Genomic DNA, 19,050 nt, shown 5'->3' on the forward strand with positions numbered 1-19,050 from the left:
ACTGCAGAGGCTGAATCTCAACTAGACTCCCGACCATGAGGAATCTGAAGACGACCGCATACCGTCAAACTGAGCTGAGAGCGGACTTGCCGTTGACAGCAACAGCATGGGACACTGTTAGCAATACCATAATTTGCGCCTTTGGGCCTACATCCACACAACCAGTCATCGAGCTGAAGCGAAGAAGCACTACAATTTCCGATGAAGGAGAATTTTCTAACATTACCTCCTGGGACGCTCCTTGCCCTCTGCCGGAACTGGAATGTGATGAGATTCTTCTGCTCCAACACTTCGCTGATATTGCCACATCTTGCCTTGTCTTGGCTGGTGGAGATGTCGTGGTTGTCCGTGAAGACCCTCTACCAGACCAAGAAAAGATCGAAATTGTAGGCAGTGTGGATGTTGGAATATGTGCTGCTGCTTGGGCTCCAGACGAGGAGTTACTTGCGATTGTCACGCGATCAGATACGCTCGTTCTGATGAGCAGGACTTTCGAGCCACTCAACGAAGCAAGCTTTTCGGAAGAAGATTTGAAAGTCTCGAAGCAAGTCTCTGTAGGATGGGGTCAGAAGGAAACCCAGTTCCAAGGAAGACGTGCCAAAGCTATGAGAGACCCTACCGTGCCTGAAACCGTTGACCAAGGGAAGGCGAGCCCTTACGAGGACAGTGCAGTCACAGTCAGTTGGCGAGGTGATGGCCAATTCGTCGCTATCAACAGCGTTGTGCCTAATCATCGCCGAGTCATCAGAGTCTTCTCCCGCGAGGCTGTGCTTGACAGTGTATCTGAGGCAGTGGATGGTCTTGAGTCTGCACTGAGCTGGAGACCATCGGGAAACCTCATTGCTGGAATCAAGCGGTTAGAGAATAGGATTCAAGTTGTTTTCTTTGAGAGAAACGGGCTTCGACATGGGCAATTCGACCTCAGAGCGTCAAAAGAAGAGATGGACGACTGGGCTTCAAGCATATCACTTTCGTGGAATACAGACTCGAGTGTCCTGGCTGTGTCATTCAAGGATCGAGTACAATTTTGGACTATGGGCAATTATCACTATTATCTCAAGCAAGAATTCCCGCTCAAATCGGTTCTCGGGAAGGCTCTCCTCAGATGGCACCCTGAAACACCACTTCGGATCACTTTGGGGAGATCTGAGTATTTGTTGGACATCAGCTTTCTACCCATGGTAGCCCGAGGAAGCACGGTTCCCCCAAACGACGACGGTATTGTCGCAGTCATCGATGGCAAGTCGTTGAAACTCACACCACTCAAGCAAGCTTGTGTACCTCCGCCAATGTCGTTCTGCGATGTGTCTTTCGACTTCAACATCACAGACTGCTCTGTCAGTCAAGACGGTCAGAGAATTGCTGTCCTGACCACACATACGCTTGAGTTATGCCGATGGACTACTCGAAAGGCAAATAACGGTGCCATGCGATTTACCACGTCTGCGCAACGACAGTCCACACCACTGCCGTCTTCTGAAGCGTCGCCGAATGCCATTCGATACACTCAGGTGGCCGAGAAAGACAGCGAGGTACACATCCTCGCTCCAGGCCAGAACGGCGTGCCAGCGGCATGCTTAAAGGTTGCCTGGTCCGAAGCCCTCTTGGCCAGCGACTTCGAAGGCATAGTTATACCTCCTGGAAGCGATAATCTTCTTACCGACGTCCTCCATGAGTCTGTAGCATGCACAAGTTCGGGTTTGGACGCTACATTCTTGCTGCCATACTCCCCAGATACTGGGACAACCAGACTCAAAGGCAGCCAGCCCAACAGCACCCTTTTTACACTTCCCAGCACCCACATCAGCCATCTGAATGGAAACGTCAACGGCCATAGGGCTCAATACCACAAAGTTTCTCTATCTCCCAAAGGAAATCTCTTCATCGACGACATCCTTCTCGTCCGAGAATGTACTTCGTATGTTCTCACATCCGCACACCTCATCTTTACAACCTCCCAACACCTTCTGAAATTCGTCCACCTTACAACTCCCTCTGAAATGCAAGTTCCTGGCGATACTCCTGAAGTCGACGAACGATGCCGGAGTGTTGAACGCAGTGCGAAAATTGTCACAGTCATCCCCTCAATCTACGCCGTGGTCCTTCAAATGCCGCGAGGAAACATCGAGACGATATACCCTCGCCTGCTCGTACTATCCGGCATACGGCACCACCTCAAGCAGCGAGACTACCTGTCAGCCTTCCTAGCTTGCCAGACGCACCAAGTAGACATGAACATCCTGCACGACTACAATCCCGAGACTTTCGTCTCCGACGTCCCCAAGTTCATTGATCAACTCAAGAAGCCCGGCCGCGTCGATGAATTCCTTTCCAAACTCAAAGATGAAGACGTGACCCAAACTCTCTACCGGGACACTCTGAACGCGCGGGATCAGTCGTCCGCGCAAAAAGACCCTTCCAAACCGGGCACCAAAGTCAACCTCATCGCCGACTCCTTCCTCTCCTCCCTGTCCTCTCGCCCTTCCACTTATTCCCAGAACATAATAACAGCGCACGTCTCGAAAAGCCCGCCCGACCTGGACGCGGCCCTGACGCTAATCTCTACGCTCCTCGCATCTTCGCCTGAAGAAGCTGAAGCCGCCATCTCACACCTGGTCTTTCTCACCGACAGCAACCGACTCTTCGACGCTGCACTCTCCCTCTACGACCTGGACCTTGCCCTTCTCGTCGCGCAAACCGCCCAGCGCGACCCGCGTGAGTACATGCCATTCCTGCAATCCCTACATGCCCTACCTTTACTCCGCAGGAGGTACATGATCGACAACCACCTGCGCAAGTACCCCCGGGCCCTGGTATCCCTGCACGCCCTGAGTGCGCACGACGAAGTAGAGTCCTACACCGTTAGACATTCCCTGTACACCACCACGCTCGATCTGTACAAATTCGACAAACCACACCTTGAGACCATGACGCGCCTGTACGCCCAGCACCTATCATCCCAATCCCACCACGCATCTGCCGCGACACTTTTCGAATCCCTGGGCGACTATAGCCAAGCATACCCCCTTTACGCCCTGGCGCACCGGTGGCGCGAAGCCATGACCTGCGCATCACTTATCCCGCTGGATTCTGATCGACTTGCCACCCTCGCAACGAGTCTGGCGACCACATGCGCCGACGAGTCCCGCGACTACCGGTCCGCAGCAACCATACACGCCGAGTACCTCGATGACATCCCCAACGCAGCACGCCTGCTCTGTCGCGGCTCCTATTTCGCGGACGCCACGCGCATTCTCGCACTACGAGGCCTCGGTGCCGAGATCCCAGCCATCATCGACTCCGCTCTAACCGAGAAGTTTGGCGAAATTCTCGAACTCATCGCCGACTGCAAGAGCCAACTTGCGTCGCAAGTCCCTCGGATCGCGGATCTACGGCGCAAGAAGGAAGAAGACCCGCTCGCTTTCTATGGTGGCGATCCGTCCCTTGTTGACCCCAATGCCGCCGATATTCCAGATAATATCTCGTTAGCAGCGACGGACGCCAGCACGCTCGGCGGACAGTCCTTGTTCACCCGCTACGGTAGTAACGCGAGTAAGTTCGGCGGCACGGTCGCGAGTGATGTCTCACGCAAGACGAGTAAGACGAAGCGCCGAGAGGAACGCAAGCGCGCCAGGGGCAAAAAGGGCAGCGTCTACGAGGAAGAATATCTCGTTGCTAGTGTGGGCAGACTGGTTGAACGAGTGAACGGGGTCCATGACGAGGTTGGGAGACTGATCAGTGGGTTGTTACGGCGCGGGATGCGCGAACAAGCGACCAAGGTCGATGAGGTGGTCAAGGAGATTTGCGAGGCGTGCAAGAAGGCGACGGGTGAAGTGTGGCAGGTCCCGCAAAGCCAGGGTCAAGGGCAGGCAGCAGAGAGTAGCAGTTATGATGTTAATGGTGAGGGTCGGCCGCCTGGGGCTGATGGTGTGTTTTGGGAAAGTCAGCAGGGTTCGCAGCAGAAGGAGGCACCCGAAGTCAAGGTGTGGGCTACGAATGAGCTTGTAACACCATAGAGCTCTGTTCTACTAGAGATCCAGTAGTAATAACTACTCGGAAGATGAAGATCCAATACCATTAGGTCTAAAAGGCTTATCTAACCTGTTCCATTTCCCTTCTCGGCTGCTGCCTCGCGTTCCTGCTGGTGGAAGGCTTTCTCTGCAGGCCGGACGACCGTTGAGATGGCTCTATTCTCCGGCTCTCCTGCCTCTGTTGTGCTCGCTGAGGGTTCGTGTCCTCTTTCTGCGTGTCTTTTGCGAAGAGCTGTCTCCGAGTGGGCTGCTCCACAGGTTTCGGCTGCTGAGGTTCTGACTTTGGCGGCTCAACTGCCTTCTTCGCTTGATTGAGGTCGGCAATACCAAGACCAACATCAAGCAAGTAAAGTTGAAAGGCTGCCAGTAATTCTTTCAAGCCAGCTCTGAGCCTCTCGGTAATGATCTCAACCTCTTCGATTCCTCCGCTTTTGCTGATGTCGTTCTTTGCAACGAAGGCTTCAATTGTTGTGAGTGTTTTGGTAAATTGCCTCACTGTTTCGGGAACGGTAGGCGTTGCCTTGCCGTATGTGTCCTCGGTAAGACTGGCAACCAGCATCTTAGTGATTGAATCAATCACGTCGACGATAAGGGCAGCGTCATCATTTGGTGATCCCAGCACGGCTACATTGATTCTAGCTGTTTTCGTAGATGTGAAAAACCAGCCTATAGGACTCTTTTGTAAAGACATAGTCCATTGCTCAATTAGGCTCTGTGACTGTACTTGGTCAGCGCCAGGGGGCCTAGCATACTCAAGCAACTTCATCTCCACCGCCTTGGTTGTCTCCTCAATTGGTGGACGCCATGGCTGGTTGCTACTTCCGATGTGCCGCAAAGGACTCAGGACCAGTGATTCACCCACGGTCGGTTTTGGGTTTGCCTGAAAGATCGATTGGGTCTGCACCTCTGGGACAATATGCGGTAGGCCTGTTACTGTACTATCGGCTTGGGGCTGTGGTTGTTTTGGAGCGGGTCCGAGGATACGGGTATCGATTTCTTGTAGAATCTTCAGCCCGGCTTCGGACATTTGAGCCCAAATTGGTCCAGTAGGTCGCTCAATGTCTTCGAAGATGGTCTTTCTGCGATCCTTGTGTTTCTGAGCTATAATAGCAAGCTCCCAGAATGCAAATGTCCTCACAACGTCCCTCTTGGCTCTCAAACCTGTGAGCAATGTCCCGTTGGGATCCTTGCTTGTGTTTGACAGAGGCAATCCTGCCTTGGTAGGTTCTTGACTCAGGTACGTCGAGAAAAGGATAGCCGTCAGCTCCCAGGTTAGAGCCAGTAAAAAGCCTGCGAACAGACACCGGGCAAGATATGTAGGTCCCAGGGGCGGTATTCCGGTGGGCCTAGCATTCGCCCTTGACAAGTTGCTCCAGATCTTGGCGATGGTTAGGTGGATATGCCAGAGCGTCCGTCGGAAAAACAAGGTATTCAGGAATGGCGCGGCTACCATCACCAGGCCTGCGCACACAGCACTGCGCATGACTGCGCCAGGTAATTTCTGCTGCAGTTGAATTTGAACTGGTCTGATCGGATGGGTTGATTGTGCATTACCCTCTGGACTCGGTGTCGATGGAAGTTTTGAGATGGGAATTATAAGCGACGAATTTCCAAGGTAGAGATGTACTCCAGCGTAAGTTAAGGCCAGAAGCTGGGCGTACAGGCGGAAGAAGATTGGTTTCTCGTTGAGCATCTCGGGGGCATTGTGACTTCCAGGAATTGTCCAACTGAGATCTGGTGAGGACCAGACGTATACTTCAGTGAAGAAGATTGCCGACCAAAAGTACCAAAAAACAGTCCATACAGTGGTCTTGCTCAGTGCAATTGTTCTGAAGACAGCAAAAGGAGAGGTCGTCATCCATCGTCCTATCTTGAGTGTAGCAATCTGCAAGAAAAATATGGAGAGGCTGGATATGAAGAAGAGCAAGGCTTTAATGCCTGCAGGTCCGAACGGGAACCATGACCAGAAGAGGTCTGCGAGGATCAGCGAGTCATTGCGAACAAAGAGTTGAGCCGACGCACCTCTGTTGGAGCCCAGCCAGAAAGCATTGTTGAGAGCAATCAGCAGAGATATTAAGGCCGCATGTACAAATCTCGTGTGTAGAGTAGAATTTAAGGATCTTCGGTACGGTCGTGGACGAGGAATTGCAGGGCTCGAGGCAATAGTCGACATGTTGGTGGTAGGTGTCAGAGAAGGACCATGATAGGGAAAAGCAGTCAACGACCAGCGTGGACTGCGGGTTGTTGGGTCTTTGACTGTGATGTGAAGTCTGCGTGAGTCTGTAAACAATGCCTGCGCGTTCCGATCTCCAAAAAGAAAGTCAAGCTACAGAAGGAAGCTGCGCATACAGGATGAACGGTGCGCCCTACACTTGGCATCCGGCCCTGTACCACGCCGGTTGTCCTGCGACATCCTGCCTCCCCAGGCTTCCAGCATTTTGCTACCCTCAATACAACAACACCGCAGCATTTTGAACGACTCGGAGGAGGGCCGGATCTGTCGCACACTCCAACTTGAAAGCTTCAAGCCGTCTAGAAGTCCAGAATGTCCTTCGACAGGTTATCGTCGCTGGAGTCGCAACCGACCACCACCCGCCGACAGGATGATCCTCACTACCGAGATGACCCAGAATTTCAGAGATTCACAGAGCAGCTGTCCACACGGCTCTTCGAATTAATCTCGAATATCTCCCGGCTTTCAAACCAGATCTCCAAACGAGACACCGAGCGAGTTCGAGAGAGGATACATGATCTATTGGAGGAGACAAGAGACGGGTTCAAGGAAGTTGGTGAAGGTGTCAAGAGAGCGCAAACATGGCAAGATTTGAATGTGGGTAGTTGACACAGGACATGAAGCCATAACTAATCAGCTGCAGCCCTCGCAAAGATATACAAACCAGAAGTTATCACGAGAGTTTGCCTCCGCTTTGTCCGAATTCCAAGTCGTTCAAAGGAGAGCGATAGAAAAGGAGAGAGCATCCAAAACCGCCTTGGAAGAGGCTCATTCAGCACAGTCACCTTCAGGAGAAGGACAGCAGCAACTCCAGTCTTTGGAAGAGCCTCGATTGGCACAGCAAGACGAAGTGGATTTCCAGGAGAACCTCATCATCGAGAGAGAAGGAGAAATCCGGCAAATTGAACAATCAGTGGGGGAACTGAATGAACTCTTCCGAGACGTCGCTCATCTCGTCCGAGACCAGGGCGATATGATCGACGCAATTGACGTCAACGTTGAGAACACCCTGACTGATACACGGGGAGCCGATGTTGAGCTGCGAAGTGCGAGTCGATATCAAAAGGCGGCCCGAAATAAAGCATGCTGTCTGTTGTTGATCATGGCGATCGTTCTGTTGATTGTTATATTGGCTGTGGTACTGGGATGATTTAACCTTGGGAAGAAGCTGGCGTTCGGTTGAAGCCGCATTGATTCGAAGAACGTGCTTGTACAGTGTTCGTCGATGAGAAGGCGTTTGGGACAGCGGTCAATTTCATTGGGAAGAGCGATCTGCCAGTTGCCTCCAGCTGCTACATACAGTATCCTGAGTGCCTTAGATCAGCATGGGCTTAATATGATCATACCTTTTCCGTTTTAAGCACCTTTGGCTGTATGGTTCCAATGCTGGCTTTCTTTCTTATTTGTCTCTTTGGGCCTGTTCAAGTCATACACGTTAGACTGTTCATGTTTTGCCCTACGAAGATCGAGCAGCACCACTGCGCGGGAACATATAGGACTCAGCCTCGTAGCCTTGCATTGACGTCACGCGGCGCGTCGAATTTCTGACCGCGTCGAGATCTCGACCTCACGTACTCCGTAGAATCAATGCCAACTCTTCACTTTCATTAGCAATTATACCACATATTTTGTACGGTATTTGCCTTTCGAAGCTATTTTTCGTTATGGCAAGTTATGCAATCACCGTTGTCATCAGGAAGGCTAGCACTTGTCGCTGTCGACAGTAGTAGCCTGAATGCGGGTTCCCATGGCCTCAGTAACACCAAAAAGCGCAAGAGTGACGAACCCGAGACGAATGAATCCTGCGCCGAAGTATTCACAGCCACTTTTGTCTCTGTCAAAACACAAATATGGGCTTTCGAACCGCTGACGCTCCTGGCTAGAGCATATCTTCCCCTGGCATGGCTCAATACGGCACAACCTCTGCCCACTTCGGTTTTCGAGGCCACAATTCCCTCGGTGCAAGAATGGGAACAAAGAGTACTAGTGGCTCGAAAGACACCCAATGGAGGATTGTACGCGATCGAAAGAGTCGGGCCCAATCATTTCATTGCTTGTCCCTTGCAGAATTGGGTGTCAGATGAGTACTGCAAAGATGCAGCGATCGGCAAAGTGGCCGAGACCAGACTTGAAGAGGTGCTGCAGAAAGATGACGGAGTGCCACGGGAACATAGAAGAAGCATATCTGGCTCAAGCCTTGCAGGGTTGCCTACACCTAAGAGCCCTAGGAAGCCTACCAACCGACGAGGAGCCCTTGCGAGAATGTCGATACTGACGCCAAAGGAAACAACAAGCCAGGACGTCTTTGGCCAGAGGTCGAGCTCGCCTACAGTTACACAGCCTGTCATTACTGCACCTATATCCGCCGAACCGTTGCCCATTACCCCAGCAGCACAGCTACAAGATGCAGACCCGTTTGACCAGTCTCTGTCTGCGAGTGGAGCTGAGCCCCCGATCCAGGAGCCACAGCAGCCTGTAGGTGTTGCTCCTGTCGAAAATCCATGTGCTGCGGAGCGTCTGAGAGGTCAGTATCTGGACTATCTATACACCTCTAAAACATCGCTTGCATTCTATGTCAAAGGTCCTCTTAGTGGCGCCCGGGCACATGTTAGATCATCTGAGTGCCCATCAACTTCCATTGCAGACTTACTGGAATTCTACGAGCAGAGTATTCTTGCGACGAAGAAGATTGATCTGAAGTACAAAGAGTCCTTGCCCAAAATCATCACCGAACTGCCGCTCGAACATCCGGAAACCCAGAAAAAGAGGTCTCGAAAGAAGAAGCAGAAACTCGGGAAGGACTGCCTCTGGCCGGAAGAAGACGATTACGTCTGTAAATGGTGGCGTGCAAGAGAGTTCAAACCGAGTTCGGCTTCGAGCGACCGCCAGGCCGAAATGCGTAAAGAACTGGCAGATTTACGGATGCGAGAAACCAAAATGCAGTTGCTACTGATCCTGGAAGTCATGCTGCTTGAATTGGCTGCTTTGAAGCTGTCTGCTAAGCCGGTCCCTTCGGATGCCGATGTCAAGGTAGAATCGGTGGAAGATGATGTTGCCAGTATACTCGCCAAAACTCCCCAGCAGTCGACTCAGAAGAAGCGCGACTTTACTAGCGAATTGGAAACGCTTGTCGACCGACTCTGCATCTGGCATTCCGTAGACATGGACGAGATTACCGATCATGAGAACTCACAGAGTGACAGCAAAGTCAAGGCCAATGATCTACTCCGAGAATTCTGCAAGGATGTTCTTTGGCCTTTCTATTCGGCCAAGCTCCCTGAGCAGATGAAGTCGCTGTCACGGAAGCTTGCAGGATCAGATTTTTCACCACCCAAAAGACCTCGAGAATCGTCGAAGCCGGCGACACTCCGCAAAAGTTCCGCCTCCTTTTCTTTGTCCAAGCCCAAACCTGGGCAGCCGCTTGTCAAGCGCACACTTCAGCGCGTGCTGAGCGAAGACCATCTAGGTCGCCATGCTTCACCTCCCACGTTATCACGCTCATCGACCGGCCCCATCAACCCCATCATTCCGACGTTGAAGCGAGAACCTTCAGAACGTCCAGTCTCGCGTGGCGGTATGCTATCCAAGTCGGTGAGCTTCAGCAACCGAGAGATCGATCTGGTGGCCGACTCGAAAACGCATGAAGCTAAACGTCGCAAACTCGACAAACTCGCACAACAAAAGCAGGAGCTCGAAGCTGCCATTGACGCCCTTAAGCGGCCTAGTAGGTCTGCAGTCGCAGCGGCTTTTATGGACGATGTCGAGAAACGACGACAGGAGCGGACGATACAGATATCAGCTACCCCTCGAGCACGGCGCAACCGAGAAATGGTAGATTTTGCAGAACCCGAACTGCCGCCCATGCCGAGGCTGGGGCGTGAAGAGGATATGTCGGTCATTCCATCTTCGACGCGCAAGCCGCTGGCTCGGTCCAATATTCATAGCTCGAGTAGCATGAACCGAGCGTCGGCCACGAAAAGAGCCGTTCTGTCGGCAATTCATGAGACACCGTCAAGGGGGTTGGAGCGGAAGACCTCGAATCCTCTGGCTTTGCCTGCTGTGCAGCTTACGCACCCACCTGCAGCGGACGACAATATGATCCGCGTGGAAGCAACGCCAGCTAGGAGGCACGCACAGGCCCCTTGGGCGGCTCTCGATGGCGCGCATTCCGACTTTCCCTTGCAGCCTCCGTCAGATATGGGCTTCTCATCCTCTCAGCCCATGAGCGAGTCGCGATATGACGAACTCCGCATGTCCCGCTCGCAACGCCCTGTACTGTTCACGCCTGTCAAGAAATCCGACTTCCCTATTGAACGCGCATTCCGTGATGCGCCTGAGATTCCAGAGCACGCTGGGAGGATGATGGATCGTGTCATGGGTGAACATGGCCGAGCTCTAGATTTTGGTTTCGATGAGCAGGAGGATTCTTCCAAAAGAGCTGCCTGTGTGGAAAAGGGCCTTGGTAAGAATTCTATGATTGATGACGCTGATGAGGGTGATATATATGATAGACTTGGCTGGAATAATGATTTCGACCTTTAGCGTCTGGTTTGCATAGACGTGGGGAACAAATGATGAGCTTGATGACATGAGCATAATAATGTCAATTTGTTATGGCTGAACAGCTATGGTTATGGACATTTGCGTCCGCCACCTCAACCTGCCTCTCAGTTCGTGTTCATACGACCTCCATGTTTCCACATTCCGAAGTGATTCTTGTCCTCGGAACAGGCGAGACTACTTTATATTGGGCAATTACCCAAATGGGCAGCAACCAAAAGCCCGTTATCCTCGCCAATGCCTCCCACCGACCGATATAGCCTGGACCGTTGATAAATTCTGTTCAACCACAGAATGACGACCCTTTGATTTGGATTCCCTTCTTCTCTCTCACATGATTGCATGCACGAGTCCTCCAAGCTCAGAGTTTTAGGGACATCATCCGCGTGAATCCAGCACTGTCCGCCAAATTCACGAAGAATGACCTCCTCAATGCTTCCACCCAGCGTCGCCAAATCGATTGATGATTCCAAGGCGGAGTACAGACGTCTGGGGAATTCCGGTCTGTACATTTCCGTTCCCATCGTAGGATGCATGTCGATTGGGAATCCCCAATGGGCGAATTGGGTCCTGGGCGCCGATGATGCCTTGCCGTTGCTGAAAGCGGCATATGATCGTGGGGTCAACACTGTGAGATGCAGTCTACTCCGGCTTTTTCGTCCATGTCATTGCCACAGAAGTCGTTCTCTTTTGCCAGACATGGCAGCTGACATCATTGTTCAAAGTGGGATACGGCAAATATCTACTCCAACGGCGACAGCGAGCGACTCATAGGACGCGCCATCAAAGAATACGACATACCGCGTGACAAGTTGGTGCTGATGACCAAGGCATGGGGAGTCACTGGCGAAGAACAGTTCGCGGCATATCCAATTATGGACCAGTTGAGGACCAGCAAAGATTATGTCAATCAATTTGGTCTGGCTTCCCCATTGCTAATCTACTCCTGAGCTACTCTTCTTCCGTTCGTCGAGCGCTCCTGGGTGTTTGGACCTCCACTCGAGCCAAGGTGTCGCGTTACTTAACTCCTATCCGGCACCAGCGTGATGGGACATGACTGACTTATCCCGCCCATAGCAGGCCTCTCACGCAAAGCCCTTGTCAGCGCCGTGGATCGCGCACTTGAACGTCTAGGCACGACATACATCGACCTCTTCTGGATCCATCGCTTCGACCCATACACACCGATCGAAGAGACCATGGAAACCTTACATCATCTTGTCGTCTCGGGCAAAATCCGCTATCTTGGCGCATCTAGTATGTGGACGTTTCAATTCGCCATGATGCAATTCTGCGCCGAGAAGAACGGGTGGACCAAATTCGTCGCCATGCAGAATCACTATAGTCTCCTCTACAGGGAAGAAGAGAGAGAAATGAACAAGTACTGCGCCCTCACCGGCGTAGGCATCTGTCCTTGGGGCCCTTTAGCGCAGGGACAACTTGCCCGTCCTCTCAGTGTCCGTGGCAGCACTAAACGATCTGCGAGCGGCGATGGAGATCCGTCCAACACGCGCGACGAGGCTCTAGAGATCATTCGACGCGTGGAGCAGCTGGCCGAGAAGAAGGGCTGGACCATGAGTCAGGTGACATTGGCTTGGACCCTAAAGAGAGTCACCAGCCCGGTCATTGGGTTCAGTACGGTGCAGCGAATTGAAGACGCATTGACCGCGAGGGGCAAGATGCTGACTCCCGAAGAAGAAGCGTTCTTGGAGGAGCCGTACACACCCTTGAACATAGAAGGCCACTTCTAAAGAGCTTGAGAGGTAGCTTGACGGTCGATTGTTGCAGTGTTGCGTCCAGACTTTGAGGGAAGCGGCTACTCCGCTTCGCGCCTCGAGTGCTGTTTTCGTTAGAGGAAGAATCAGTGACCAAGGGGTGAGCTCTCGCAAGGAGGAGGATCTCAGTATCGAGGGCATCGGCTGTCTGGATGGACGTGTCGTCGTCGGAGTAACTTCGAAAACTCCTATGGTATCCACAAAGACACGGTGCGAATCGGCTGTGGATGGCTCTTAGGGGTCGAGGATATATGGAACGCCATAGCTCGACTGTTGTCACATCTAAGCCACGGTAGGAGCTCGTCCAGAAGGCTCAGGACTTGCCGCACCTCTCGAACTCATCCTGCTTCTACCCCCATCGTAGCTGGGGCTTCTCTTTCTACAGATGCACTTGGCTAGGTCCGCGGAATTGTTTAGAAGATCAGCAGAACCGCGGCATGGCGCAGGTGTCACAGAAATGTTGAAGCCCCATGCGTGGTCCGTACCAGATCGGGCCGAATCTGGAATGTAACTTGATTCGAAGTAGTAGCCATGTGCTCTCCGGGCTGCTCAGAACGCACGGTCAGACTTTTTTCCTTATCAGGCAGGAGACCGTGGAAAAGCTCACGACATCTCAGCCTCGTCAGGCCCCACCGCCAATTCCGGCCATGTCCCTATTTAGGCAGGAGTGATTATGCCCGTGGCGTCCCATTCATTGATATCACTTGATGTCTTATTGCCAGATGCATCAATGACGCTGTCCAACAGCAAATTATCGGCGAATTGAGGTAAAACGATGAATTGCTGTAGTTATGGCATGAAGCGTTCGAAACGTCTTCAAGCAATAGGAGGGCACAGAGATATCGGTCGCATGATTTATTATCGGGCAAGACCTGACAGCGTTGGCCCTATGCTAGCTTCTCTACCGCTTTCCTGATAGAAAACCCTTGATGATGTTACCAGTTAACCTTGCGACATCGTTGTCGTAGCCATCCCAGCCTAACGAGCAGTACCAGTTGATACTCCCCACACTGAATACTGCACCACCCCCAGCACCAACATAGTATACCATATCGCTGCGGATGAGCTTTGTCTGCGTCCCGAGGGTGTTGAGGGCGGGATAGTTGAGATCTTCGGTGGCAATGCCGAAGTCATCACTGTGACCGGTGCTCGTGGCCAAAACCACGGCGTTCTCAGGACTCCCGTTCTCCATATCATACCGATCAATCTCGTCGCCCGAAGCACCGCCGCCAAACCCATGCTCTCCGATCAAGTCATGATCTACGCCCGTGAACATCCAGGAGAACTCCGGACTTCGAGACTCCTCGGTCCGCTTGTAAGGCACTCCAGGACCAGTCCCTTGGGCGCAGAAGCCGACGCCGAAGAGCGTATTACAACTCATGCCCCGGGAACGCCAGAGACCACTCTGCTGTCCGTCGAGACTGTTGACCTGTTCTCCGCCCGGAAGAGTGTAGGGACGGACCCCCACATCTCCCCGTCGCATCTCTAAACGATGGGGACGAGCAGCGTCGAGAGCACTAACCCAGTAAAAGCCATTGCCGCCCAAGTACATGAGATTACCGCCTCCTCTGGCGAAGGCGCCATAAGCGGCAAAAGACTGGGGACTGGGATATTCAGGATGGCAGCCTGTGATGACGGTATTGAAACCGTGGAGGGCGTCGGCGCCTCGTAGATGTAGGTCATGGTCGGTCAGGATTTCGTAGGGTATGCCTTCGCGTTCCAGATACCCGAGCATCATCAGATCAGCGGAGAACTCGCGCGGGCGTGAAAAGGCCCACATGATATAGCCCGGGCGGACATTAAGAATCGGGCGTTTGGACGAAGAGAAGACGACTCCGGAGCCGTCATTGTGACGGTCATAGGTGGACAGACCCAGATCCATGCGGCGTTGCATCTTATAGAACTCGTTGCTTTTGAGGGTCTTGTCTATATCGAATCCCGGTCCGAGGTCGGCAGTGTTCTGACGCGAAGTGTCGTACAGGCGTTCGTTGGCATAGGCAAGATAGGTGAATGTAGAGAAAACAAGACAGACCTTGTTAGAGATATCGGAAGCCCACGAGGTGGGCCGCACAAAGAAGGTGATCGAGTCCTTGTCTCGACCGTTGGCGGCTTCCACCCCAACCGCGTAAGCACCAGAGCGGGCACCTGGAGGAATCGTAATAGTGAAATCAGTGTCCCAGCCAGCGTCGTCTAGGTCGTCGTCGTGGAAATGGATGGCGCCGTACCCAGACTTCGCCTTTGTCCAGTCACATTCTGACCCGTCCCAGTCGTGACTCTTAACAGCCCGGGTGGGCGCATTGATTAGGACACCGTTGTGGCCGTGCCCCGAGACATCGACAATGGTGTCACTGGACATCTGAAGCGCAAAGTCATATTTGGCAAGAACAGAGGGGTTCTCTTCGCACGTTTTCAACGCCAAATCGGCAATACGACCGTTGAAAAAGTTTGTCGCACGCTGCCTTGAACAACCTTGAGGATGATCGTCTGCGTAATTTGGGCTCGCTGCAACGAAGAGTGGCCCAGGTTGAAAGGTCAGGGCTTCACCGTGTAGCTGCGTTTCATAAACCGCAGAAGTAGGCACTGGTTCTACTTTGAATGATTTGGGAGTCAAGGACACCTTGAGCAATCGACCGCAAATCACAAGCTTCAATTTTGCCCAAGTCCTCTTCCGAAGTCTGATTCCAGTAGCAGCAACTTCAACATTGTGTTCGGTTCCTATCCAGACGTCAATTGAACCCTGGCTGTTCAGTACGATGGAAAACCCAGTGTGCTCCGCCACGTCCAGAGAAGAGACCAATGTCTGTGGATGTGAGCAATCCACGAGCCACGGTTGCATATAGAACGAAATTTGAAGTCCTTCTGCTGCGCCTGGCGGCCTCCAGTCGCTGACATACCCATACGACACAGGCTGAGCGATTTGGATCCTGCCCTTCTGGCGGCCTCGAGGAACTTGCGACACTTCTTCTTCGCGTCTCTCTGGGGCATGGTTGAGGTCGATCCCCTGGATCAATCGGACCGTCCGATATGTATATTCCGCTTCTGTACAAGATATCTACAGAGCTCTTAGCATATCCGTGTCGACCCTAATGTTCAATCTGACAAAACAGGACGAGAAAACCAAACGGGCGTCTCGAATGCTTCTTAACATCAAAGCCCAGGCCCATCTCAGGATGCCTATCTGTCACGAGAACATTGAGTTGCGCAATGGTACTTACCTTGATTGCGACCGAGTCCCCAGGGGACACTATCCAAGGCTCCGCGTAGCCAATAATCTCGGGCCGGTAGCATTCTTTTCCAAGTTCAGTGAGCGTCATCGCAAGGTCGATCATGCGAAGAAATAATGCAAGAAATAATGCCAGAACTCAAGCATCTAGGTCCGAATACCTCCACAGGTGGAAAGCTATATTGTAGAACACCAGGAAGAACGGTCTCCATCCAATTGGTGAATGTGGTCGGGGTACTTCGCCATGAGCAAAAGTCTAGGCTAGTCATAGCTAGCGAGTCAAGCCACCAATAACTCTCTGTCTCTAAGAGAGAAGCAAGGCTTTAAACCCTTATAGGCAGTTACCCTTTTCGTGTTACAAGGCTCCGGATGGACGGGACGAATGACAGCCTACAGTAGTTCGCATTCGCATGGTCCGGCAAAGGAAAGTCTCTCGTCGATTCTAGGTGGGAAGTACGACTCGCCTTATGGGGGATAATCTATCCGACGTGACTCCTGCCGAGCTTTGATGATAGAATGTGAGAGGATGTAGGCGGCAGAAACGTTCGTTGTAGCTCGCAACATTACTACCATTGAAGCTGAAATTCACTTGTTGTCTCGGCAATTGCCATCTAGGTTACCTTTCAGAAGCATCTCAGGGCGTCCTACAGGTGCTCCTTATATTGTGGAAGTACTGAAATCCTCGCAGAACGGTAAGGAGCCGAGTAAGCTCATTTATACAAGAGAGCAAGTCCTGCACTGCTTGTAGTTTCAACTTGTAATGCCGCTGCGCTGCGCTTCTAATGGAAACTTCCCCCCGTTCCCTTGCTGAGGCCCATATCTGCTTCCTGTCCATCATACTTAAGCCGAGCATGGATTCAAACCACAACCGTTCCTCTAATGTTGGACCTTAACTTCGTCGTATACTTCGGTGGCAACAATATCTCCCGAAATTTCGATCATGTTCGTGTCTTTCAACCAATATTTGATGATAGGAAGGACGCTTATTATGCCGAAAGCAAGGAACTGCAGGCTTTTGATTAGCAAACCGAACACCGCTGATACAGCAAATATCTCCAGAGGGCAGGTGAGAATGATCAAAAAGCATCAAAACAACGAGATAAGATTTGCCAGCCGCCCAAAGGAAGGGTTGCGACTGGAGACTGAGAGGACTTACCGCCCACGAACATCCAAACATGAATTCTTTGGAATATCCGGTGTAGTCCAAAGAGTATCCCACCACCATACACAGCGCATTGAGAAGGCGATAAAGTGCAGCATACACAGAGAGCTACCCCAAGTTGTTAGCTAGTTGCCGTAGGAGTAGAAATTCGTTGACTTACCTCGGCAGGATCGTTACTTAGTGCTCCAATAAACCAATACGCATAGCAGTTATAGGTTGCGTCTGTGAAGCCATACATCGTGAAGAGGAGACACCACCATCCATAGTTATGGTCAAACACATCCAATCGCTGCGTCTCGTCAAGGCCGGCTCTTGTCTTTTTCATGCCCCAGTAGCCGCCAATCCAGATAGCGTTGATGATCAGAAAGACATAGACAAGGGACCAAAAGGCTCGTTTGCGGCGTGTCATGGGTAACCTATCTGTAAATAGGTACGTGACCCAGGGTGCGAGGACCTGGACAATGCCGGATAGAAAGGTATTGAGAGCGCGACCTCGGACGGTGAACACCACGCCGTTGAAGTCGTTGTTTTGATACACACCGAAAAAGTTGACGGCCCAACACATTGGAAAGAAGAAAACTATCCATCGATTCCTTGAGATGACCTGGATGGAAGCATGTACCTCTTCAACGAATGTCTTTTGGCGCTCCAACGTGACCCGGGATCCGTCCTCCCGGACAATCTTGTGCCATGGGTACAATGCTGCTCCCAGGCATGCACCGGTAAGCATCAGAACCATGAGACCAATGTAGGTGCCGTTGTTCACTCGGCTGTCGTTGCCATCGCCAGCGTTCCAATTTTGGGCAACCGGAATAGCTGCGCCTATAACAAGGCCAAACTGGTAGATAGACCAGACGATGGACACGTACAGTCCTTTTTTGTCTTCTGATGCGAAAGAGGTGAGACCCGCTCCTTCAGCGGTCCACAGAAAAGCCGCAGACAGACCACACCAGCAACCGCCAAAGACGACGAAGGGCACGTTCCCGGTATAGTTGTAACACCACAGGCTGGCGGCATATGCGGCATAACCGAGACCACCGAAACACAGGGTCGGGCGTAACCCGAAGAAGTTGAGACATGCCGGCGCGATCAGGCAAAAAAAGCTGAAGACCGTGTACAAGGCGATGTTCGAGATATCGGAAAGATAGGCCGTCTGCTGCCCTGCGCCTCCCAGGAATGTTAAGACGTTGTACATTCCCACTGTCATAAATAGGACAAGGCCCAGCATGCATGCCTGAATCCTGGGATGGCTGTAGGGGAAGATGCTGAGGCCGAGGACTCTCCGTGGCCGGGCCTGGGCCGTCTTACGGAGCGGTCAGCCACGGATTTGAAGCATTTTGCAGAGCCGCGAAGGTGGTTTCATACCTCGACCGTCCCAGAAACATGCTGAGTGACCTCAGCTTCAGGCATGTGCAACTTCTCGGCAGCTTGATCAGCTTTTGCTGTCAGCGACACTCCGTGCGCCGCTGCGTCGAGTGACGCTCTTGCGTTCTCAAGACCCATGGCGTGGCAGTTTGGCTAGTATGCCGAGGGAACGCTCCCTCCCCCGCGGGGAGTATTGAATATATAGAGGACGGATCCTGCTACGCAAAAGATCTACAAAGTCTGAGGCGGTACGAGAACCCAGGAATGACACGCGACAGACCATGCGGCCAAGGGCCAGAGTTGGTAATTACCTTCCTGGGACGGGGACAGAGATAGGCCATCTACACTAAAGGCAAGTCCAATGAAGATGAAGTCTAGTCAGTAGTTCTGACGCCCTCTGGCGTGGATCATCATGGGCCCTCCTGCGCTGTTGACAGGATTGATCAGGCGGGAGCTATAGGCACCTAGGTGATAGGAAGAGCGAGTCTATGATTTACGCGTAGGAGCCGTGACCCGAGGGCTGTCGTGTTGTTCCCTTTGGTGGATCTGAGTAAGAAGCCTCTGAATGTCGAACCCGTATTACTACTTATCGGCACTGCAAGGAAAGGATGACGGGGCCAATGTGATCTGATAGAAGTCGATACTGGCCTTCCGAGACCCGGGCCCAGGGGCCTCTGATAAGTGCTGGGACGTGCAGACTG

The 19,050-nt window shown here is 52.3% G+C and overlaps 7 protein-coding genes across 8 annotated transcripts; 4 read left to right on the top strand and 3 right to left on the bottom strand.

The window, feature by feature from the left end:
• Positions 1 to 35: 35 nt before the first annotated feature.
• Positions 36 to 4,016, top strand: PV05_08380 (uncharacterized protein; the record flags this gene model as incomplete). The annotated part of the gene is made up of 1 exon (XM_013457887.1): positions 36 to 4,016. The coding sequence occupies one exon, from the start codon at positions 36 to 38 to the stop codon at positions 4,014 to 4,016; it is 3,981 nt and encodes a 1,326-aa protein (XP_013313341.1).
• A 26-nt stretch (positions 4,017 to 4,042) lies between these two features.
• PV05_08381 lies at positions 4,043 to 6,316 on the bottom strand. 2 transcript variants are annotated; one of them, XM_013457888.1, is made up of 2 exons: positions 6,054 to 6,316; positions 4,043 to 6,005 (listed from the first exon to the last, which is right to left on the bottom strand). In XM_013457888.1, the coding sequence occupies exons 1-2, from the start codon at positions 6,202 to 6,204 to the stop codon at positions 4,093 to 4,095; spliced, it is 2,064 nt and encodes a 687-aa protein (XP_013313342.1). In that variant the 5' UTR covers positions 6,205 to 6,316; the 3' UTR covers positions 4,043 to 4,092. The 2 variants fall into 2 exon arrangements, with proteins under 2 accessions (XP_013313342.1, XP_013313343.1); XM_013457889.1 differs by having other exon boundaries at positions 4,043 to 6,316.
• A 146-nt stretch (positions 6,317 to 6,462) lies between these two features.
• PV05_08382 (uncharacterized protein) lies at positions 6,463 to 7,626 on the top strand. The gene is made up of 2 exons (XM_013457890.1): positions 6,463 to 6,861; positions 6,908 to 7,626. Exons 1-2 carry the CDS (start codon positions 6,577 to 6,579, stop codon positions 7,412 to 7,414), a joined length of 792 nt encoding a protein of 263 aa, XP_013313344.1. The 5' UTR covers positions 6,463 to 6,576; the 3' UTR covers positions 7,415 to 7,626.
• A 258-nt stretch (positions 7,627 to 7,884) lies between these two features.
• PV05_08383 (uncharacterized protein) lies at positions 7,885 to 10,892 on the top strand. Its single transcript, XM_013457891.1, has one exon. It carries the CDS (start codon positions 7,939 to 7,941, stop codon positions 10,804 to 10,806), a length of 2,868 nt encoding a protein of 955 aa, XP_013313345.1. The 5' UTR covers positions 7,885 to 7,938; the 3' UTR covers positions 10,807 to 10,892.
• A 352-nt stretch (positions 10,893 to 11,244) lies between these two features.
• Positions 11,245 to 12,575, top strand: PV05_08384 (uncharacterized protein; the record flags this gene model as incomplete). Its single annotated transcript, XM_013457892.1, has 3 exons — positions 11,245 to 11,454; positions 11,550 to 11,742; positions 11,902 to 12,575. 3 exons carry the CDS (start codon positions 11,245 to 11,247, stop codon positions 12,573 to 12,575), a joined length of 1,077 nt encoding a protein of 358 aa, XP_013313346.1.
• Positions 12,576 to 13,500: 925 nt separating this feature from the next.
• PV05_08385 (uncharacterized protein) lies at positions 13,501 to 15,913 on the bottom strand (the record flags this gene model as incomplete). Its single annotated transcript, XM_013457893.1, has 2 exons — positions 13,501 to 15,651; positions 15,815 to 15,913. The coding sequence occupies 2 exons, from the start codon at positions 15,911 to 15,913 to the stop codon at positions 13,501 to 13,503; spliced, it is 2,250 nt and encodes a 749-aa protein (XP_013313347.1).
• A 785-nt stretch (positions 15,914 to 16,698) lies between these two features.
• Positions 16,699 to 18,487, bottom strand: PV05_08386 (uncharacterized protein; the record flags this gene model as incomplete). Its single annotated transcript, XM_013457894.1, has 4 exons — positions 16,699 to 16,827; positions 16,979 to 17,092; positions 17,145 to 18,287; positions 18,350 to 18,487. 4 exons carry the CDS (start codon positions 18,485 to 18,487, stop codon positions 16,699 to 16,701), a joined length of 1,524 nt encoding a protein of 507 aa, XP_013313348.1.
• Between the last annotated feature and the right edge of the window lie 563 nt (positions 18,488 to 19,050).

Source organism: Exophiala xenobiotica (assembly GCF_000835505.1).
Source record: "Exophiala xenobiotica strain CBS 118157 unplaced genomic scaffold supercont1.5, whole genome shotgun sequence".
NCBI lineage: Eukaryota > Fungi > Ascomycota > Eurotiomycetes > Chaetothyriales > Herpotrichiellaceae > Exophiala > Exophiala xenobiotica.

What these genes read in the sequence shown, in the direction of transcription:
- PV05_08381 (XM_013457889.1), bottom strand. Translation starts at nt 6,204, where the DNA reads ATGTCGACTATTGCCTCGAGCCCTGCAATTCCTCGTCCACGACCGTAC.
- PV05_08382 (XM_013457890.1), top strand. Translation starts at nt 6,577, where the DNA reads ATGTCCTTCGACAGGTTATCGTCGCTGGAGTCGCAACCGACCACCACC. An exon ending in AAACATGGCAAGATTTGAAT is followed by an intron (nt 6,862 to 6,907) that starts GTGGGTAGTTGA and finishes AATCAGCTGCAG; the next exon opens with CCCTCGCAAAGATATACAAA.
- PV05_08383 (XM_013457891.1), top strand. Translation starts at nt 7,939, where the DNA reads ATGCAATCACCGTTGTCATCAGGAAGGCTAGCACTTGTCGCTGTCGAC.